This window comes from Peromyscus eremicus, chromosome 8a (genome assembly GCF_949786415.1).
Source record: "Peromyscus eremicus chromosome 8a, PerEre_H2_v1, whole genome shotgun sequence".
Lineage (NCBI taxonomy): Eukaryota > Metazoa > Chordata > Mammalia > Rodentia > Cricetidae > Peromyscus > Peromyscus eremicus.
In genome coordinates, this window is record NC_081423.1 from 83,482,784 (window position 1) to 83,506,315 (window position 23,532).

General features: G+C 45.3%; 1 protein-coding gene across 1 annotated transcript; it reads right to left on the reverse strand.

Moving 5' to 3' along the window:
- Positions 1 to 14: 14 nt before the first annotated feature.
- Positions 15 to 23,461, reverse strand: Retreg3 (reticulophagy regulator family member 3). Its single transcript, XM_059271819.1, has 9 exons — positions 23,103 to 23,461; positions 10,504 to 10,610; positions 7,792 to 7,822; positions 6,776 to 6,902; positions 5,737 to 5,821; positions 4,783 to 4,920; positions 3,522 to 3,604; positions 2,873 to 3,005; positions 15 to 2,146 (listed from the first exon to the last, which is right to left on the reverse strand). Exons 1-9 carry the CDS (start codon positions 23,339 to 23,341, stop codon positions 1,689 to 1,691), a joined length of 1,401 nt encoding a protein of 466 aa, XP_059127802.1. The 5' UTR covers positions 23,342 to 23,461; the 3' UTR covers positions 15 to 1,688.
- Positions 23,462 to 23,532: the final 71 nt, after the last annotated feature.

The following is a 23,532-nucleotide window of genomic DNA, read 5'->3' on the forward strand; positions in this document are numbered from 1 at the left end:
ACAGCAGTCTTAAAGATTGTTCTCATACAAGATTTATTCCCCAGCACCCCCCATCCCACCCCCAATTCACAGTGGAGGATTCGGGAGATTCAGAGCAGGATCCCACGGGCACAAGAAAGACCTCCTGGATTTTGCTCTCCTTCCTTCCCTCTTCCTCTTGCCAACTCCCCAGGCATGAAGCTACACACATTCATGCAACACGCGAAATCCCACTCCTTTCCCTCACCTCCCATGTTTGTCCACATGGAGCTCACCTGTAGGACATCTGGCTCTAAGGAAAGAGATATCCAGAGCATTTGAGAACCCTAAAATGGGAAGATGCCATTGCCCCTAACTCTCACTCTCAGTGACTAGGAACAGGCACCTAGCCGTTCCCCTTCTCACTGTTAAGTATTTTCACTCCCTGGCCTCTGTACCTTGTCCATCGACCAAGAGCAAACGTGTTAGCACAACCCCCAACCTGCAGCACATGAAAATGGGCTCTGTCCAACATCCCTCACCCAAATATGGGGGTGCTGGGGGAGTGGTCCCTGAGGATCAGAAAGGGTTAATGCAAGAGGGAAAGAGGGTGGAGAATTTGGCTTGAGCTCTGATTTGGGAGACAGAGAGGCAGTAGGCTGGCAGAGTTAGAACCAATGATCATTTAGGGGGTTTTTGTTTCACATGATTTGACTAGGGACTGCAGAACACATACCCTTCAGAGGGGTCTCTGCTTATTACCAACATATCCTTACTATCTGGGCTCATCCTTAAAGGAGTTAGGAAGCAGTATGGTAAGAAGAGCTGGTACAAGAAGAGCTGGTGCTCCTGGGATGAATGCCACAGCCATTTGTAAAGTGCTACTTTGCCACTCCCTGTGGAATATTGCTTCTCCAGAGGAGGAGCAGGGGAAGGAACAGGAACATAAAAATGGACATGATATTGCTTTACTCACTGCTCAGATGGATGGTCAAATGGAGCCAGGGGTTAACAGCACCAAAGACAACCACACAGCTCCAAAAGATTCCATGAGACCTCAAGACAGAGAGGCACTCACCAACCCTACCAGCCATCTGATCCTATAGCTCAAGGTGACACAGAAGAGGCTCAGCCCCACCTCACGTTCACATTTCTTAAATTCTGCAAGCACTCTGCAGTGCTGAGAGTCAGCCATGGAGAAATGAAGATGGGCTCAGGGACAGGAAGTGGGCCTGCTCTGCAGAACCAAAGCACAAACTTGCTTTGAGAACACAAATCAAATCACGGTAAAAGACAAAATAACAACTCTTGTAGCTGCTGCCTGACTTCTGTGGCTCCCATGAGGTGGAGAAAAGATGGGCTCTTGTATCAGTGAGCACCCCTGAGCACCCAGACCTAAAAGCAAACAACACTACCGCTTCGATATTGACTCCTCAAGGGGAATCAATATCCCTCCTCGGTTGCCCGTGTGTAGTGCCACCCTAATGGAGCGAAGTCTCTCTTGAGGGAGCGAGCGTCCTCATGTCAGTGACTAAGCACAGAAATGGTGTCTAGCTGGCAGCAAGGTAATGACTATGTTCTCTCGGCAGGCCTCTGCACCAGCCAGGCCACCCAATGCACAAATAAAATTCAGGGAACAAGAATGGGTTCTTCCCTTGCCCCGTCACAGTAAGTGGGGTGGGGAGAAAAAAAACCCTACATCACAGTGACCCCCTCAAAGGAGTCTCTCCTCAATGGCTCCGGGAACTGGCAGGGTCTAGCTGATTCAGCTCTGATTGGTCCAGAAGTTCAAAATCATCTCCCTCAGCATCAGTGTCCAGGTCTGAACTAGGGGCCCGGAGGAGGCCTCTTGTTGCTCTTCGGGGAGGTGGGCCAGAAGGGTCTGTCTGGGAGGCCCCTGACAAGGCCAGCTGGATCATGCCCTGGGAGACTAGGCTGGCAAGGTTGCTGGTGAGGTTAGATCCTCCAGGAAGGGACCCAAGCAGGAGCTCTGGCAGTGCAGCCTCTTCCCGACGAGCAGGCAGGACCTGGCTATCCCCAGGCCCTGGTGGGGGGCGGTACATCACGCTGGGCATCCCAATGCTGGTGTCGTCGTCCTCATCCAGGCCAGCAGGATCCACATTAATGGAAGGGAAGTCTGGAAGGTCTCTGGCAAATGATTCCTCTGGATCACTGTGACCGTCTAGGTCTGAGAGAACAAGGGTATGTGAAACATGGTAGCTACTCGTGCCCCAAACCCACAAAAAGTCAACCCCTACATAACCAGGTTTCTCTACCCTGTACCTTTTTGTTTTGTTTTTTTCAAGACATGGTTTCTCTGTGTAGCCCTAGTTGTCCTGAAACTCACTCTGTAGACCAGGCCGGCCCCCAACTCTGCCTGCCTCTGCCTCCCAAGTGCTGGGAATAAAGGCATGCACCCCCCCCACCCCCCCCAGGATTACTACTACCACTTCTTTTTTTTTTGAGACAGGGTTTCTCAGTACTTTTGCTGCCTATCCTGGATCTCCTCTGTAGACCAGGCTGGCCTTGAACTCACAGAGATCCACCTGGCTCTGCCTCCCAGTGCTGGGATTAAAGGCGTGCGCCACCACCACCTGGCCCACCCTCTATTTCTTAAGATAAAGGAAAACCTGTGGGACTGGTTAGCTTTTCTCATCACTCAGATGGCCATGGCTACTAATGGCCAGAGAACCCTGTCTCCCTCTACTGTGTCCAGGATGCTAGAGGTGAAGACTAATGCGGGACTGGGGGCTTCAAGAAAAGCAGCAGTACCGTGGGGGTCATACCACACCCTCAGGTGACTCTGCTACTTGAGCCACAACCCAGAAGAGGAGGGGGCAACAGTAAGCCCCCTGGTCCAAGGAAGCTACAATGCCAGTCAGAGTTGGTATCAACTCAGGTCAAAGGTTCTCACCTTCAGAGCCTTCTGTTAGAGGTGTCTGGCCTCTTGACAGGTTAAATGTGCCGTTGTCTGTACAGGAGACCTCAGCGTCAGAGTGCTCCGAATCTGTGATAGCCAATTCCCTGGCCACGGTAGAATCATCCAGCTTACAAAAAGAAACCACCAACAAGTCTGAGATGATGCCATCAGCAATCCGCTTTACTGATGCAACCCCAGAAGATAGCCAAGCCCCCAGTGAAACCAAGCAGACGGGAGCTGCACCCCCAACCCTGGCTCCTGTTTGCTTCCCTAAAGGGAACATTCTTTCTCATCAACCTTTTGAGCTCAGGCACTCTTAGGTAACCAGAAAAATAGACTTATTAACCAAACCTCTAGGTACACTGGCTCCATAAAGATTTATGTCAGCTCCAGGTTTTTCCATGATGGTAAAGTAAAAGGAAACCCAAGTGAACGTGCTGTTCACCAGACTCAAACTGAATTTTAGGGCCCCATTCAACACCGGGTTCTCTCCTCAACACTGCTATTGACGGTAATGGGAATCTAGGGTCTTTGAGGGTCCTTGATGGGCTTAAAACCTGGTTACCATCTAAATGTGAGCTGCCAGGTGGAGAAAGAAGAATTAAGAAAGCAGGCCAGTGGAGCAGCTTCCATACAAAGATACCTGGGGACAGAAGGCAGCAAGCTCCTCTTCACTGTCACTGTGGTTGTCCAGGGCACGTTCTGGGTGTAGAGCTCTGCGGCACACTATGTGCAAAGAGCAGAAGACCTTGACGCTTTCAAGGGAAAATCTCCCCCTTGGACTCCAAAAACATCACAACACAAGAAGAGGCCCTCTAAATATGGCCCTAAGTCTACATAGCAATATCTAAAGGTCAGGATGCTGAGACTAAGTAGTAACACATGAGACTACATCTCTCCTCCAACATCCCTCCTTCTTCCAACCCCTACACATCTCTAGAGATTCTGGCTAGAAGATAAACTACCAAACCACCCAGCAACTCTGAGGATCTGCTAGGGTTAACACAAAGCAAAGTGGTAAGTGGGCGCCGTCATAGGGAGGTGCTCACCTTAGTTAAATGAGGCTTTTAAAGACTGATACTTTACAACTAGTTGGCCCAGATGAAGCTGGTGACCACATACAGGATTCTCTGAAGGCCAGGGCTTAGTGAAACACCCGAACTGATAATAGCAAAAAGAGGGACACACTTGTGCTACCCTCTTTGTGTTAGAGCTCAGGCTAATAGTGCACTCCGGCATCTCTGGTGGCTGCTTTCAATCCACTTTGGAAGACAGCTTTCATTAATGGAAAGAGGCTAGCATAAAAGTGCAAAACCACCTACATAACATCTACTCAGTTCACAACCACTTCAATCTCAAGGTTGATGTAAAGATTATTTAAAACTGTATAAAAGCAGTCAATACAGTGTTCAGACACTTGAAAGGTGTTTCATAATAGCAGATGGACTATGGACATCTTCAATGTCTTTCACTCAACTGGGAGTTTTTCTCGAATCAGTTTAAAATGGGAGCCTATAAGATTCCAAGTGAGAAAAGGTGGCAAGCCTGCCTATGTTTCTCAGAAATAGAATATTGCAATTCCTCACCACCTTGCATTCCTACCAACCCTACTTCTACTTGAAATTTTAAAGTGACTTTTCTCTATTTACTGTTTCTGTACACTTGTGAAATGGTGCACCTGTGGAAGTCAGAGCACAGCTCTAGTGTGTGTGTGTTCTCTCCTTCCACCATGAAGGTCTTAGGGATTAAACTCAGGTCATCAGGCTTGGGGACAAGCACCTTTATCTGCTGAGCCATCTCATGGGCCCATTTTTCCCACTTTTAAAGACTCTTCCAGTATGTGAGACCTGGTTTCTCTTTCTCAACTGTTAGGTAGAAGAAAGCCACCCCATGACAACACTCACATTGTCTTTCTCTCTGCTTGGACATCATGTAGCCACGGACACTGAAGTCCAGCCGCTGCAGAGCTGGCTTCAGTCGCACAGAGGCTCGATCCCACAGTCGGTGATAGACAGCCAGCGGCCACATCATCACAGTGACAACTGAGAAGAGTGGAGACAGCAGGAAATGGAGAGGGCACAGTGATCCCCCCTCCCTCTGCTGCTGTGTCCTCAGGCTCAACAGTGCACAACCATCCCACTTACTTCCACTGGCCCCTCCACTAATGACCCCTACTATACACAGTTTTCCAGAGCAGGGACTTCTGTAGCCATCCACAGGGTACAGGTCATGGCTATATACAATAAAATATGCTACAGACAGCCCAGGGACAGAACCAGGAAGTATGGACATATAAAGCAAAATGATGACAACCAGTCATGTGATTCTGAGATAAATTATATCTAAAAAATAGTACACCTAGATGCCCAGCATGATGGCACACGCCTTTAGTTCCAGTACTTGGGAGGCAGAGGCAGGTGGATCTCTGTGAGTTCATGGCCAAATTGCTCTACAAGGTGAGTTCCAGGACAGGCAGGGCTATGTAGAGAGTCCCTGTCTCAAAGAAACAAACATATAAACAAATAAAATGAAATAATACACCTGGAACTAATTTCTTCCAGCCTCAAACAGTACATGCCAGTAAAAAGTAACATTATAGAAAGTCCTCCAGAGCAAAAACAAGGAGAAGGAACCTGAAAACTGTCTGGAAAGCTTCTCCATAAAAAGAGACAGTCTTTCAGGGTGGGACACCATGTACATTGGTGAACCCTCATCAATGTCTACACCTTGGTAAGATAGGCTAGGAACAGCCATTAGCATTAGGAAGATTGAGAACTACTGCCCTAGACCCAAAGCTGACTATGACTGGAAAAGCTATGAGCAACATACAGCTTGTAGGGGAGTACATTCCCACTTACGCATCAAGTAGGACAGCAAGAGCCCAGGGATGTAGCGGCCCAGCATGGCCAGAAAGGTCAGTATCCCACAGCTCAGCAAGCAGAACTGGAAAAAGCAAGAAGCAGTAATAAGTTTCTGTCATCCAGCAAAGGACCGGGGTGGGATGGGGATTAATGGAGATGGGATTAAAGGTTCTTTATGATCTGAGTCAAGCTGGGCACGTCAGAATGACAGCCACAGCTACTCTTGAGTCCAGTGGTGATTCTGTTTGGGCAGACAAGAGAACATTCCCTTCTACTCAAGCTTCTTTTACATGGCTAACCCCACACAGCTCTACCTTTCATGCCAGGAAATTGGTTTGAGTAAGTTTTAGCCAAAAATTCTCTCTGAAAACACATAGGTGGTGGGTTTTTTAAGTAAGAAAACAAAAATATAAAACCCTGTAACTTATCACGTTTAATATGACACAGAATGCACACAAGCAAGCTTTTCTTCCCTTCTTGAGACAAGAAAATGGCCTGCGCTCTGGGGCTGGAGATGTAGCTTAGCTGTAGAGCTTGCCTAGCATGCAGGAAGCCCTGGATTCAATCCCCAGCACGGAGAGAAATTTAAGGGAAAAAAAGGAAGAAAGAAAATGGCTCCTCCAGGTGACAAGCACAATGAACACGGAGTCATGCGCCTGCCTTTACTGTAACGGCCAATCAGAGCCTTCCTATAACATGCCTTTACTGCCTTTACTGTAACGGCCAATCAGAGCCTTCCTATAACTTGCCTTTACTGTAACGGCCAATCAGAGCCTTCCTATAACCTGCCTTTACCGTAATGGCCAATCAGAGCCTTCCTATAACCTGCCTTTACCGTAATGGCCAATCAGAGCCTTCCTATAACCTGCCTTTACTGTAACGGCCAATCAGAGCCTTCCTATAACCTGCCTTTGTTTCTATGACCTTCAAGTCTTCTCCTCTATGAATGAGGATACACTGTGAATGAGGATACATGTTTCAACTTAACATGAGCTGAACTGAAGGCCAGAGCTTAAAGTGAGAAGGGAAGGCTTACCTTGCCTGGGTTTTGCTTTTTGAAAAGCAAAAGATTCCTTAGGAAAATGGTCCCACTAACCCAGACTTCAGCTACATGGTGGCAGAGCTCGGGCACGCTGAGCAACCGAGGGTGCACAAAACCCCAACTACGGGAGAGAGAAGGGGGAGCTGTGAGAGGAGGCTGTTTAGGGCCCCCCAACTGTGCAGGCAGCCAATGCTTCCGGGTTTATATAGGGGCTGGGAGCGGCTAGTCCCAGGTGCTCTGGAGGTGAAACATGTCTTTCTTCTTGGCTCACCAGGTTGAAACTTGAATTTGGGGACTAGGAAGACAAACTTGTTCTGACAACTCCACCCTATGAGCAAGTGGTTCAAGTCACATGTTTGAACCTGCCACTAACTCCAAGGCCCTTTGTGCCTAAAACCCCATCTTCAGCACACTTGGACCACTGCAATTCCCTAGACTGCCATATCCAGGGGTAAAGTAAAAGCATGGTCTCACCGACTCCACTGCAGCCGAGGGGAGGCAACGTGGGGGACAAAGCAAAGCCAAAATAAATCCCAGCAGAGGAAATTCCTTCTATCAAACATACGGGGTGGGTGGATTAGGACAAAAGCAGAGGCTCCAAGACACACAGGGATCTTCAGCACTGGCTTGCTGATGCCAGGAACCAGTGTTTTCTGACCCAGACTTAAAAACAGCCACAGGTCACAGAAAACACCAAACGATGCAGTATAAAAGCCAAGAGACAAATTAAATCAGTGGTCTCTAACTTTTCACACTGTGACTTACTAATACAGCTACTTCCCTGGCATGTCAGGTTCTAAGTCACTAATGTTCCTTTTCCAGAAAGTTCTCATCCTATAAAGATGAGAAGACACTGAGTATTCTCAACTTGAACTTCAGGATTTGTTATTATTTTTGAACAGACTAGGTATATAATGTTGTGTCCAGAATATGGGGCTAAAAACATGTAATCAGAACAATACAACAGAATCCATCAAAACAACCAAAAAGTAGTAATTGGAATTCCATACCTTTCATTGTCTAATGCATCAGGTCTTGGCACTACAATATTAAAACAAACACCAGTATTAGTTGGCAGACAAAAACCTCTTGGTCTGACTGTTCAAGATTTAATGTTTAAGAAAAAGTAAACATTATTAGACAGTAAAAAGGAGCCCCCATGTTATACTGGCGGAGTTAGGGAGCTGCTGACAATGGAGTAATGGTTTATAAAGAAAGGTACAAATGACCACGAGAGCCGTACACACCGACTCCCTCAGCTGACAGCCAAGGTGTATGAGCACAGTCCATCCATCCCGTGAGCATGTCCAACTGCTCAGGCACATCAGGATGTGCCAAACTTCTAAGGCATGTTGTAACTACTCAACTCTAGAGATCTGCCTGTTTTCTTTAGAGACACCTATTATCTGCTCTGAACAATGTCGTCTTTTGACAGTTACAGACATGAAACAAGCTGATTACTTGAAGACTCTATAAAATAAGACAGCAATGTACTTATAGACTGCAGTCTGAACGTCTGCCAGCACCTCAACCCTGCCATGTCCAGAATCCACATCAGTTCCAGTTTCCCTCAGTGGCCCCCCTGACCACTCCCCATCACCCTGGCCGTGTGTAAACACAGGCATTCTCCCACTCTTGCGCTAAAACCCCCAAGTCGGCCTCCCTATTCTAAACACATCTGCTGTGCGTCAGTGCTGAAGTATCCTCCTCCTCCTTCATACTCTCCAAAGCACCCATCCCTGAGTTTCATGACACCCTGACTTCTTCCCACAGAGACACAGCTTCAGTTCTAACAGAGCTTCTGCCTTCCCTTTTGGTTCATTCCATCCACCCTATAAAACGATATCAAATTAATCTCCACTCTCAACTCAGTATGCAGCTCTACTTTTAAAAAACCTTAAATGATCATTCACTACCTAAACATGTAAGCCTGACTTTCAAGAACTTAATGCTCAAATCTGCTCCCAGGAGATCCTTTGTAAGTTGTGGGTCTCCTGTTTGTCAGGTTGATTTTTTTGTTTGTAGCGAAGATCTCACGTCTCAGGCTAGCCTCCATTTTACTGCATAGCTGAGGCTGGCTCTGAAGTCGACGGACTGGCCTAACAAGAGTGTGACACCGTCACTAGTCTGTAGGTATCTAGTCAAGCTGCTGGCCTGCCTAGAAAGGTGTTCTCTTTATCTTCCACCGAGTTTGCTTTATTCAACGACTGAAATGGGGATAAAATGCGGTGGTGCACACCTTTAATCCCGGCACTCCAGAGGCAGAGGCAGGCTTATCTCTGTGAGTTCAAGGCCAGCCTGGTCTACAGAGCGAGATCCAGGACATCCAGGGCTACACACACACACACACACACACACACACACACACACACAGAAAGAAAAAGGAGTATCATATTATTTTTTATTACATACAAGTTTTTGAAAAGAAAACACATATTTCTTTCTTTCTTTCTTTTTTTTCAGACAGGGTTTCTCTGTGTAACAGCCCCAGTTGTCTTGGAACTCTTTGTAGACCAGGCTGGCCTCAAACTCACAGATATAAGCCTGCCTCCGCCTTCTGAGGGCTGGGATCAAAGGTGTGTGCCACTACACCCGGTGAGAAATCATATTTCTTAGTGCTTATTATATAATTTAAAAGAAATTCTTGGGAGATAAATCGATGCTGCCTGGAGCTAGCCATGGTAGTACATACTTGTAATCCCAATATTTGGGAGGAAAGGCAGGAGAATTAGGAATCAAAGTCATCCTCAGCTACATGGTAAATTGGAAGCTAGCTTGGGCTACGTGAGTCACTGGGTTTTGTTTTTGTTTTAATTGGTGGCCAGACATGGTGGTACACATCTTTAAACCCAGTACTAAAAAAGGAGAGGTAGATGAACCTCTGTGAGTTTGAGGCCAGCCAAAGCAACACAGACCCTGTCTCAGAAAAAAAAAAAGGGTGGGGGAGGAGGGGGCCGGAGAGATGGCTTGGCAGTTAGGAGCACGGACCCTCCTCTAGAGGACTGAGGTTTGATTCCCAGCACCCATGTGGCAGCTAACAACCGCCTGCAACTCCAGTTCCAGTGGATCCAATGCCCTCTTTGGGCCTCTGTGTATATCAGGCACACAAGTGATACACAGACAGACAGGCAGGCAAAACATCCATTCACATAAAATAAGAATGAACTGATGTTGTCTCAGTAGATAAGAGTATCCAGTAAGATCATTTAAGTCAAAACAAAACAAACAAAAAACTGTGAAGACTGCAAATTCCTCAGGCCAGTTGTACTGACAACATCACCTCAGGTGGCAAACACACAGATCTGCTGACGAGAATGTAACAACAGAAAGGTATAACCCAGCTCTAATGGACCCACAGATGAGGCATAAGCTTTTCTTTTCTTTTTTTTCAGACAGGGTCTTTCTACACAGCTCTGGCTGTCCTGGAACAACTCACTATATAGACCAGGCTAGCCTTGAATTCAGAGATCCACCTGCCTCTGCCTCCAGACTGCTGGGATTAAAGGTGTGCACTACCACCCCTGGCCTGAGGCTTGTTTTTCAATTGTCTCCTAAAACAAGTAATTCAGACTTCAGTTATTAGTCCCCAGCACCACATACCCCTCAACAAACAAACAAACAAACAAAAAACAAAAAACAAACAAAAAAAAAAAAACCTAAAGGCAAAAATCACATAAAAAGTTGTTGCCAGTTCAAATTGTTCTAAATGCTACAAATCTTACCTTTTATCTCAGGCCAAATTTTGTTCTTCCATTGGTCAATACAGACAATGATCATCAAGCTGAATGCAAGTAAAAACACGAAACGCAGGGACGTCAGTGCAAAAAACCTACAGAGAAAGGAAAACAGAAGAGGGTCACTAAGCAACGAAGCCAGCTCAAAAAAGATCACATGTGCACCACGGGGCTGCGGGGACACCCGAGATCTAGTCCGAGGCCTCGGTGGTTGCTCAGAGGTGAACCAGTTATACACCTTGGTTAAATCACGCTAACTTTCCAGACCTCAGCTATTTTCCTATGGAGACAGTAATTTGCTTCTGTAAAGGTAAAGGACTAAATCAAATAACCTCCTGGAGATCCTTTCAACTTTCCAGTCCATTCAGTTCAGGGACAAGTCAGGACGAAAGCAAGTATTTACCTACCTGGTAAGCCCTAATACAAGTTACCCTAATACAAGTCAAAGTAGCACATTCTGTCCCTATGCCCATCTATCCATGCACTTCTCACTCTTCCCCCATCATTGGTTCTCTGTTTCTCCAGACAGTTTCACGTCTACTGTCATGCCATACATACATACATACATACATACATACATACATACATACATGACTTGGTGTAGCAATATACAACCTAGGAAGCACAAATGAGAGAAAGCATATGGTACTTGTCTTTCTGAGACTGACTTGTTTAATAGGATTATCCCCAGTTGTATATCAAGTGGGTATGTGTGTAGGTCAGAAGTCTCTATCATTCCAGACAGGTCCTCCAACAGTGCTCTGGTTGTCTTGGAACTCATCATGTAGTCCAGGCTGGCCTTGAACTCACAGAGATCTACCTACGTGTCTCCTGAGATGAAAAGTGTGGCACTATATATGGCATTCCACTTTATCATTTGAAACAGGGTTTCTCAACGAATCCAGAGCTCATCAACTGGACAGACTTTTGGCCAGTGAGTTCCAGGGATCTGTCTGTCCCTGACCTCTCAGCACTACAGTTACAGATGTGTGACCACACCAAGCTTTTACATGGGTGCTGGAGATCCATGTTCAGGTCCTCCTGCTTGCATGCCAGAATGTGGCTGCCAGGCAGGCGGTGGTGGCACACGCCTTTAATCCCAGAACTCGGGAAGCAGAAGTTTGAGGCCGGCCTGGTCTACAGAGTATGTTCCAGGACAGCCAGGGGCAACACAGATAAACCTTATCTCAATAAACAAACAAAAAAGCATATACTTATATACTAATAATAAACAAAACAAAAAGTAGGCCAGACATAGTGGCACATATCTTTAATTTAAGCACTTTGGAGGCAGAGGGTCAATCTTTGAGTTTGAGGCCAGCTTGGTCTATAATATAGAAAATCCCAGGCCAGCTGGGTCTACATAGTGAGAACCCTATCTCAATAATAATAATGATAAAAAATTAAATTTAAGTAGAAAAGGAAGTTAGGTGACCCTGAGTTTGATTCCCTAAAAAGAACCATTTTGTGAACTTTAATAAATTCGTTTCCTCATGAGTAATGTGGTGTTAACAAATCTTGAGCTGAGGATGTAGTTCAGTTGGTAAACTGCCTGCCTAGCATACATGAAGCCCTAGTTTGATCCTCAGCACCAAATAAAACCGGTGTGGTAGCTCACCTACAATCTCAGCACTTGGGAGGTAGAGGTAGGAGGATGGGAAGTTCAAGGTCATCCTTAGCTACACAGTGAGTCTGAGGACAACCTGGGTGTCTACTGTAAGACTTCTTTTCTTTCTTTGTCCCTTCTTTTTAAAGGAAGCAACAGACTTATCACCTATAAAATGAAACATTTGATTCTGGCCAAAAAGCCAGGAAGAAAATACAAGGCACTAACACCCATCTAACACAGTCCTGCTCAGCTGTTCCATGTCACAGTGGCACTAGGTAGTCACACAACAACTGAGCAAACAGGTGGGGGTGACCAAGTCATCACCTTGGAATACCTTCAGCTCAATACTTGCCTAATAACATTATATAATCACAAAACAAGCCTTAAGGATAGTGTTCTCATACTATAAAAACAAAAAGGCTAGGACAGAGCTCAGTTGGTAGGGTTCTCGGCTTGCACAAAGGCCCAGCTTTGATCCTTAGCATTCCGGAAGTAGAAGCGGGAAGATCCAAAAGGCTTCACAAGGAGTTTAATATCATGCTATGCCACATGAGACAGTCTTCAAAGAATAAAATAAACTGGGCATGGTGACATATGCCTTTTATCCCAGCACTTGGAAGACAGAGGCAGCAGCCAGACTGGTCTACATAGTGTGTTCCGGGACAGCCAGAGAGACTCTATCTCAGAAATAAATAAATAAATAAACCAACAAACCAAAAAATAAATTAAAAAAAAATTAAAAGCTTGTATAAGACACTCAGATCAATCCCCAGCATCAAAAATAAAGAAGGCTTATCTGGGCATACACATAAGACAAATGCACACACAACAATTGGCAAAGGAACTCCAGATTTTGTCTATAGACATTTCTGTACAATAAGTATCAATGCGTACTACTGGTACACCTTAAAATAAAATACATTAAAATGAAGGATGAAAGGAAATGCGACCCAGAAACCCAGGTCACCAGTGACAACTCTATTCCTGTTTTCCTACCAAGCACTTAATTACACATGGGATTAAAGAATGAAAGCAGCTTAGCAGAAATAACTGGAGAGCTTCCTCAGGTCATTAATCTGCTCAAAGCCAGCACATCTTCAACAATTAAGCGAATTCAACAAGGCCACACTAAGGGCTTGGTCACCACTCCCCAGTGCTGCTACAACTGCTCCCCTCCATGCACCTGAAAGCATTCTCTGAGGGGCAAGCCAGGCTACAGTCACCCCTTCCCAGAGCACTGGCTGCTGACTAGCAGAAACTCAGGCAGGGAGGATGTTTAGCTCCTTTAGAGGTGGTTTTCCTAAAACAACAGCAATACAAATACTGTTTTCCAGCCAGGCCCGGGGGCGCAGGCGTGAGCCCTGCACTTCAGAGGTGGGAGCAATAGACAGGGTCAGGAGTCCAAGAGCGGGCTGCAGGAGAGCTTGTATCAAACAAATCAACCTAGACTGCCTTACAGAAACAGGTCACAACTCTACCTTCCCATTCTCACTGCCTGGACTTCACCTGAACAAGCCAACCTGAGGACCTACTGGCCATGGTCAGCAACCCAAGCACAGAGTAACAAAGGTGCACTGCTCCTAATCCCAGGACGTAGACAGCAAAAGGAAGAAGATTCACAGATCTCCGTGAGGAGCTAGGCATACACTGTCACAGTGTCACACTGTCAGGCCTGTCACAAAACAAGCAGAAATACTAGAGTAAAAAGTTACTCAAGTACATCTGTGTAGCAATAAGGGATGAAGACATATAAAATGGATTTGAAAGACAAATGAGAGAGAGAGAGAGAGAGAGAGAGAGAGAGAGAGAGAGAGAGAGAGAATACGCACAAGCAACTGACAGACAAGTGGTTAGGAATCCGGACAAGAGGGAATAAGGAAAAAAAGACATCCAGACTAGGAGCAGGGTGCACGCCTATAATCCTAGTACTCAGGAAACTGAAGCAGGGGACCAACAGTTTGAGGCTAGCCTGAACTATATAATGAGATCTTTCTAGAAAACACACACAATTCAAACCCCAAATCCACAAAATGTGTTAAAATAGCATACAAAATACTTTTCAGAAACTACAATCAGCAGAAAAACTTTCCAACTAAGCAAAAAACAACTGCAAATACAACCAACTCGGAATATATATACATGAATCATTTAACTGCGGGCGGTTTGGCCTTTCTGCTCACTGTAGGCTCATCTATTTTTTTCTTAATGACTTTCCTTATTTCTAAGGGCAAGCATATTTGTTGAAGGTTTAAAAAATGTAAGAAATAGCCGGGCGGTGGTGGCGCACGCCTTTAATCCCAGCACTCGGGAGGCAGAGCCAGGCGGATCTCTGTGAGTTCGAGGCCAGCCTGGACTACCAAGTGAGTCCCAGGAAAGGCGCAAAGCTACACAAAGAAACCCTGTCTCGAAAAACCAAAAAAAAAAAAAAAAAAAAAAAAGTAAGAAATAATAAAATGTCAGGTATTATGGCACACACCTTTAATCCTAGCACTCAGGAGGTAGAGGCAGGCAGATCTCTGTGAGTTTGAGGCTAGCCTGGTCTACAAAGTTCCAGGACAGCCAAGGCTACACAGAGAAACTCTGTCTCAAAAAACAAACAAATCCAAAAGAGAAATCATAAAAAAATAAGTATATCACTATGAAATAATCTGATTTGCACCCTATCTTATTATTTCACTCCCAGTACCACCACCACCACCACCACCACCACCACCACCACCCACCCACCCACCCACCCACCCATCCACACATCCACCCACCCACACACCGCCAAGCATAGTGGAAAACTGAGGCAAGAGAATCCTAAGTTTGAAGTCAGCCTGGGCTAGCTAGCTACCTAGTCAGACAGAAAAAAGGGGAGAGAAAGATGGAGGGAGGGAGGGAATGTGGGGGAGGAAAGGAGAGAAAGAAAAGAAGAGGAGGGGGAGGAAGGGGGAAAGAGAAGGAACAGAGAAAGAGAATTCTAACCCTGAATCTGATCAGGCTTCTGAAGTCAATCAGCTCACACAAAACATAGACAGGAGAGCATCCTAAGCCACGGGGATGCAGCAGCACAGTCTCAAGGGCACTCTCTGGACAAGGGAATCTGCTCAGAGCAAGCAGACACAGCACACACATTTCACTCTAACTATTAGCCCAAGTTAACGTTTGTTCGTAATGCCAAAGTACCATTTTCGAAGAAAAAAAAAGCAGACATTTCAGCACTGCGCGAAATCATTTTTTCCATATGACAAAATTAGTGCATTTTAAACATCTATTTTACAGAGGCATATGTGAAATTCAAGTTTTGAAAATGATCCACCACCCACATATATATTCTACAAAGTGAAGATTAGTACCTTAATTTAAAAATACTAACATACAAAAAACATTGGGAGGCCAGCAAAATGGCTTAGGATAAAGGTACTTGCTTGGTTACCAAGCCTAGCAACCTGAGTTCAATCCCTGGAGCACACGTGGTAGGCAAGAACCAACTCCTACACCTTATCCTCTGACTGTCACACTTGTGTCCCTGAATGTGTACACACACAATAAATGGGAGCTGGAAAGATGGCTGAGCCGTTAAGAGCACTTGTTCTAGCAGAGGACCTGGGTTCAATTCCCAGAACCTACATGGAAGTTCACAACTATCTGTAACTTCAGTCCCAGGTAATCCAACACCCTCCGAAGGCACTAGGCATGCACACAGCATACATATATACATGTAGGCAAAACACTCATGCACATAAAATTAAGTCTAAAATAAACAAATGCAAACAAACAAACCACTGGGAAATACAATTTGTGGTTTGAATGAGAATGTCTGAATGCTTGGTCCCTAGTTAAATTATTAGAACTGTTTGGGAAGGTAGGTGTGGCCTGTTAGAGGAGGTATGTCAATGGAGGTGTGCTTCTTAGTTTCAAAGGCTCATGCCAGTCCCAGTGTCTCTTTTTCTATTTGCTGCCTGTGGATCTGGATGTAAAAACTCTCAGCTACTGCTCCAATAACATGCCTGTCTGCTTCCCACCATGATGATCAAGGACTAACACTCCAAAACTGTAAGCAAGGGGGCTGGTGAGATGGCTCGGCGGTTAGGAGCACTGGCTGGCTCTTCCAGAGGGAGGGCCCAGGTTCAATTTCTAGCACCCACATGGCAGTTCACAACTGTCTATAACTCCTGTTCCAGGGGATTCAACACTCACACAGACATACATGCAGGGAAAACACCAATGTACATAAAATACAAATAAATAAATTTAAAAAAACTGTAAGCAAGTTCCCAATTCAACAATTCTTTCATAAGAGTTGCCTTAGTCATGGTGTCTCTTCACAGCAATAGGACAGAAACTAAGACATACAATATACCTAATTTTAAAACCTTTCTTGGTTGGGGATTTAGCTCAGTGGTAGAGCACTTGCCTAGCAAGCGCAAGGCCCTGGGTTCGGTCCTCAGCTCTGAAAAAAAAAATAAAATAAAATAAAAACAAACAAAAAACCTTTCTTACTTAAAAAAACATAAACATGTTTTTCATGTTACCAGAATAGCAAGAGTAACTTTAAAAATGATTGCATTATACATACCTACCTACCTACCTACCATTGGTCTTTTAAAAACATTTTATAATTAAGATATTACCAATTTTTGATGTTAAAAAAAAAAAAAAAGAAAGAAAGAAACAACCTGGGCTGGGGATGTAACTTAGAGCTTCTCATGCACAAGGTCCTGGGTTTGAGCCCGAGCACTATATAAATGGGAAGTAGTGGTGTGCACACAGTAATTCCAGAACTGGGGAGGTGGAGGCAGTAGAAGGATCCTCAGCTGCATAAACCAGCCTAGGCTACATGAGACCCTGCCTGAAAACAAAAAGAAAAAAAAAAAAAAAAAAAAAAAGAAACACCAGGGCCAGTGAAATGGCTATGTGGGTAAAAGCAATTGCCAAGGAAACCTGATGACCTTTGACCCCTAGAACCCACAGTGAAAAAAAAATAATCTACTCCCAAAAGTTGTCCTCTGACCTGCACATGCACACCATGGCAGTCACCCCACACACACACACACACCACCCCACCACCTCCGAGACAGGGTTTCTCTGTGTAGTTTTGGTGCCTGTCCTGGATCTCGCTCTGTAGATCAGGCTGGCCTCGAACTCACAGGCAACTATCACCATTATCTAATTTTAGAGACCTGTCATCATCCTCAATAAACACATACCCATCATCAGTCACTCCCTATCTCTTCTGTCCCCAGAAAAGGTGTTAACCAATTAGCTTAGAAAATGTTGCCAAACTACTTCCTAGAAAAGCCATACAATGTAGGCTCCTATCAGTCACATGTCTGTTTTCCCACATAGTCCCAAGAATTAAACATTATCAATTCTTAAAACTTAATAAGCAGCCAGGCATAGTGGTGCACAGTTTTGATCTCAGCACTCAGGAAGCAGAAGCAGGCAGAACTTTGTGTGTTCAAGGCCAGCCTGGTCTACATACTGAGTTCCAGGATAGCCAGGGGTATGTATATATATATATATATATATATATATATATATATATATATATATATATATATAATGAGACCCAGTCTCAAAATAAAATAAAACAAAATAAACTTAAGCAGAAAATTGTAACACAATTTGATTTCTATTTATTTTTTAATTAATTTATTCTATGCATATGAATGTTTCACCTGCATGCATAACATGCACCACATGCCTGCTTGTCTGTTGGATCCCTGGAACTGGAGGTATTGTAATCCATCATGTGGGTCCGAGGAATCAAATCTAGTTCCTTTGCAGAGCTAAAAGTACTCATAACCACTGAGCCATCTCTCCAGTCCCTATACTTTAATTTTTAAAATATCAGTGAGAATAAAGGTTTTTTGTTTGTTTGTTTGTTTTAAACAGAGTTTCTCTGTGTAGCCTTGGCTGTCCTGGAACTCACTCTATAGACCAGGCTGGCCTTGAACTCAGAGATCTACCTGCCTCTGCCTCCCAAGTGCTGGGATTAAAGGCGTGCTGCACCACCACCAGCACCACCACCACCACCACCATCACCACCACCACCAGGCTGAGAGTAAAGTTTTATATATCCACTGTTTTTCCTTTTGGGAAGGAAGGTGTTGGGACAGTCTCATGCATAGCCCAGGCTGGCCTAGAACTCACTAGATAGCTGAGGATGACCTTTAACTCTTGATTCTCTTGCCTCCCCCCACCCCACACACACACATACACCCAAATGCCTGGATTATGGGCCTGCAGCACCACACAAGGATTATTTTCCTTTTGTAAACTGTCCCTTTATTTGTTGGGGGCTAAAATCAGATTAAACTGACAGCCCAAATAAAAATGTGTTCCTTGGAACAATATGGTGTCCAAAAAAGATGAGAAATTCTAGAAATAAACAGTTTTCTGGGGGGCTGGAGAGATGGCTCAGGGGTTTAGGAACACAGACTGCTCTTCCAGAGGACTCGGGTTCAATTCCCAGCACCCACATGGTGGCTTACAACTGTAATTCCAGTTCCAGGGGACCCGACACTCATGCAAAACACAAATGCACATAAAATAAAAATAAATGAAAATTAAAAAACAAAACAGTTTTCCAGAAAGGAGTTAACTATAACATGGATTCTCTAGTAATAATAGAAATTAGAGCCAGGCGGCAGTGGCGCATGCCTTTAGTCCCAGTACTCAGGAGGCAGATGCAGGGTCTTGTCAGGTGTGGTGGCGCACACCTTTAATCCCAGCACTCGGGAGGCAGAGCCAGGTGGATCTCTGTGAGTTTGAGGCTAGCCTCGTCTACAGAGTGAGATTCAGGACAGGCACCAAAATTACACAGAGAAACCCTGTCTCAAAAAAGCCAAGAAAAAAGAAGAAATAAATAAATAAATAAATTCGGAATTTGTTATAAATAATATTAATTTGCCTAGCATACAGGAGGCTCTGGGTTCATTCCACAGTAACACATACAATCATAAATAACGATGACACATCTATTTTCAATCAAAGATGTTATTTCTAGGTTCCTTTGTTGTTACAGAGCACACTTGTCTCTGTGGCACTTCAGAACAAAGCATCCCGTTCTATAGGGCCAGTGAGCCCATTACTGTGCAGCACTTGTGACTACCTAGTTAATGAGCCAGTCACTGGTAAATGAAAAGGAAAAATTAACCCAACCTATATCACATAATGAGAGCTGCTGCTTGCACAAAAAACCAGAAGTGAAACCAGCTGGCTGCTAATGATCTACCCGACCCTAAAACGGAGAAAGTACCAACCTTCCAGACAAAGCAGAAGGCCAGGCTGGCGGCACCCTCAGAGGCAGACAGTTTGCCTAGTGTTCATGAGGCCCCAGGTTTAACCCCAGCACTAAAACAAACAAATGACTAATCCACCTCCATGGCAAAGAGGGAAAGCTGAGGAAGACATTATTGGGAGCCTTCTAGGGGCTCCCAATGAGACAAAAGAGCCCTACCAAGGCAATAGATTCCCAAGAGCAGAGGCCACTTTTGGTTCCATGGACCGCAAAAACAAAAGGGAAAAAAAAAAAAAAAAAAGAAGGAAGGAAGGAAAAAGAACTGATAACCAGAAACAATTGTCAATTCGTTTCATCTAAAATTTGATGATTTCATCTAAAATATAGACAGTCTATATAGTCGCAGGCAGGAACTCACTATACAGAACAAGCTAGTCTTGATATCACAGAGATGGGCCTGTGTGTGCCGGGGCTAAAAGCGTGCACCACTCTGATCTGTCAATTTTTTCCCCCAAAGAATAAATGTCTCTATTTAAATGGGCTTTCCTTGCCATTTAAAGACATCTTAAAATCAGTAATGCTTATTTTTTTAAATAAAGCATTTCCAGAACTCATTTAAAAAAAAGGGGGGGGGGTTCCTCCCTTCCATTTCCTATTCCTTTTTTTTTAAAGTTGGATTCTAACTTTGTAAATCAGAACTGTTGTATACCCTTAGTCACTTCAATCACTTTTAATTTTGTTTTTTAGGAAAGGAAAACTTTTTTTTAAAACCATGCAAACACCATAATCACATAGCCCCTCACACCCCAGTAAAGAATGGTCAACGCTGGTAACAATGGTGACTGAAAAGCAATTCTCAATAGAGAGATCAACAGGGAATCAACTGCAGGCTACACAACCACCACCCAGAAGCACAGGGACAACGCTGAAGTCCCTAACAGCCACGTGCTGTTCCCAGAGGGGGAGGAAGAGACCTGCAGCACCCACACATTCCCGGGAACCTGTTCTTCTCTGATCCTGTCCCGATACACTCTTGCTGACTTCCAAGGTCTCCCTGCAAATCACTCATCTGTAGACGATGCTGAGACTAATGAAAATAGAAGCTTTTAGAGGGAAGGCCATGATTATCCCAGACGGTAACAGGCCAGGGACCAGAGGTGATGTGGGCTGCAAGATTTTTGATAAGGCCATCATAATTTCTCTGGAACCCAGGGGGTGGGGCCTGGAAATACTATGGTGGCACACTATCTTCATGGATTTCTTTTATGAACCTATTGTGTTTAGGAGTTAAGAGGACATAGTCACAGGTACAGAAAAACCACAACTGAGAATACAGAACACTGAAGGAACTTTGTTCTCTGAACTTGGACGACTTGAAAAAATTATTTCTTCTGTGTGTGTGTGTGTGTGTCTAAGTCAGAGGACAAATTGCAAGAGTTCCATAGGGTCATCAGGCTTGGAGGTAGGTTCTAGTCCCCACTGAGCCAACTCTCTAGCCCTCTGGTAACTTTTTTCTGACACCTTAAACTGCATAAAACACCTCGGCTTTTGATGCATCATTATTCCTGACAAACAGTGAAACAAAAGTTTTTCAATTTGGTCTTTCTGACTTAAACTAATGACCCTTCTTCAAAATGTCTAAAATCTAAACGATCATTCTTTACTTTCCTAAGTGAAATGTCAACACTCACAAAGACGTGAGTGAGATCTGTCTTAACCTTAAACTTCAAAGGAAGTTCACTTCTCCCAGTACAATTCCATGAATGCCAATGTGCAGCCACTCTCTGCTCTAGGACCTGAACCCTTCACAAGGTGTGACTCCCCTCTATAAATGACACGCTCAAATATTCGTTAGGTCTTAAACCACCCTTATTTGGGTGTATCTCCACCCCCCCCCCCCAGCTTCTGAGTGTGAGATGGGACTGTAACGGTATTGTGGCTACACAGTAGGCAAAATACCAGGAAATGCCAGAGATAAGACCGGCCATAATGTTTTAAGAGATACAAAGCACAAGAGAGGCTCTAAGAAAGATTCTAAACACAGACTTAGCTTAAGTAAACACTACTAGGGCCCAGGCACAGCATGGTGGCCAATGTCTACAACCCCACCCTTCAGGAGGTGGAAGCAGGAAGGTCGGGAGTTCAAAGCCAGCCTAGGATATAAGGGACCAAAAAAAAAAAAAAAAAAACCCACTGGTGGAGACCAGCAAATACTGTTGCAGTTTTAAAATTTGTTGCGGTGCTGGAGAGATGGCTCAGTGGCTGAGAACGCACATTGCTCTTCCAGAAGAGTGTGTTCCCAGCAGCACCTACATTGGGTGGCTCACAATCACCTGTAACTCCAGTTCCAGTGGGATCCAGTGCCTCTAACCTTCACAGGCACCTGCACTCACTGGCACATATTCCCTTATCCCACACACAAAGGTAATTAAAATAATAGAAATAAATCTTTAAAAACATGTTTCATAAGTCAGGCATAGTGGTGCACTCCTTTAAAGTGAGACCCTGACTCTTTTTTTTTTTTTTTTTTTTTACAAAAACGGGTTTTTGTTTTTGTCCTGTCCCTGATGTGTATACCTCAACCCCACACTCTACAAACTGGTTTAATAAACACCGATTTCTTTTTCCAGGGGGTTCTGCCTGAGTAAATACTAACAATAGAAAGGAAGCTGATGTCTGAAGTCAAGAAAGCAGTACCAAAAATAGATGATATGGGCCTGAAGTGTAGCTTCATTGCTAGAGCACTTGTTTAGCATACACAAGGTCCCGGGTTCGAGCTCTGGCACCCTAACACACACACACACACACACACACACACACCACGTTGTTGTCTCAGGTTTATCCGGGACACTGTCATCTCATGTAGCTCTAGAGGACTCAGGACTATCAGTTCCCTTGGAATTTGACCAGTACTTTGGTTATTAATAAACCCAAACTATGTTTGGTAGCCTCTATGAAACCCGAAGTCCACCTAGGTGGTTTCATTGTCCCAGGGAATGAAACAAACAGATACTTAAACATAGTGCCACTTGTCCGGCTAGACAGAACTCTCAGCTCTCAGATGTCCTCAAACCCCTGGATTTTAAACCACGGCTAAGGATGCCGTTCTAATTCCTTGGAAGAGAGAGGAGTTGCAATCCTTAGTGTCTCTGGAAGAGTGAAATCTCACCATTGTTTCGTAATCTTTTTTCTTAAGACTTCTAATTCTCTTCAGGCTGAAGCTCCATACCGACTTCACCAACTTGACTGGGTGAGACAGTATTTAACATGCTAATTCAAGATAACCGGTTCAAGCTCGTTTTTCTCCTCACACCCATGGATACCTAGGATACCTTTTTAAGACCTTCTGCCTCTTTCCCACCGTAAGTTAAAACTCTCTGGAAACGACGCTGGAGCAGGCAAGAAAAACGTAGGAGATGGTCTCAAGCGAACTAGCTTTCCCTAGCTAACAAGAGCCACCCCTGGCTCACGGAGACCGACTCAGGACGTTACCAGAAGCTCTGGGAGAGAGTGCGGGGCGAGGGTGCAGGCGCGGGGACAGCAGGGAAGACCGGCAAGTCCCCGTGAGAACCCGGGGTGCCAGAGCCTGGAGGCGGCTGAGACGGAGGGGAAAGTGAGGCATCATCAGGCGAGTACGAGAAGCAATCAGGACGGCGAAGGAGACAGGAAAGGGCAGGCGACAGGAAGACCCCCTAGAGCATCCTGACGAATTCGCGCCTTGTAGGGTTAGCGAGGGTCCGGGTCTCTCACCAGAACGCTGCGTTCAGCCCCAGGCACCACAGGGCGCTCCTGGCGGGCCGCTCCCACACCAGGGCTGCTTGCACCCGGCTCAGCAGAGGCTCGTAGGGCCCCAGCACCTCCACCAGGGCCCGCTGCGCCGCCTCGACCTGCTGGTCGCGCTCCCAGGAGCCGGACATAGCTCGGCGGCCCCTGAAAGCCAACCCCGAAGCTGGGCCCGGGGCCGCAGCCACCCCTTCGGCCTCCTCCATCTCCCTTCCAGCAGCCACAACATCCGGGGCCACGGCCCGGCAGTCACAATAACACCAACTGCGCAGAAGCGCGATTTGGCCGCGGCGGGGGCCGAGTCGACCCACGCGCGCGCATGCGTACAAACACCAGCTCGCATTCGCCGGAGGGACGAGAACGCAGCGTCAAAAAAAAAAAAAAAAATACGTTCCCG

What these genes read in the sequence shown, in the direction of transcription:
- Retreg3 (XM_059271819.1), bottom strand. Translation starts at nt 23,341, where the DNA reads ATGGAGGAGGCCGAAGGGGTGGCTGCGGCCCCGGGCCCAGCTTCGGGG. An exon ending in AATTTGGCCTGAGATAAAAG is followed by an intron (nt 7,823 to 10,503) that starts GTAAGATTTGTA and finishes TTAATATTGTAG; the next exon opens with TGCCAAGACCTGATGCATTA. An exon ending in AAAAGCAAAACCCAGGCAAG is followed by an intron (nt 5,822 to 6,775) that starts GTAAGCCTTCCC and finishes TGCTTTTTCCAG; the next exon opens with TTCTGCTTGCTGAGCTGTGG.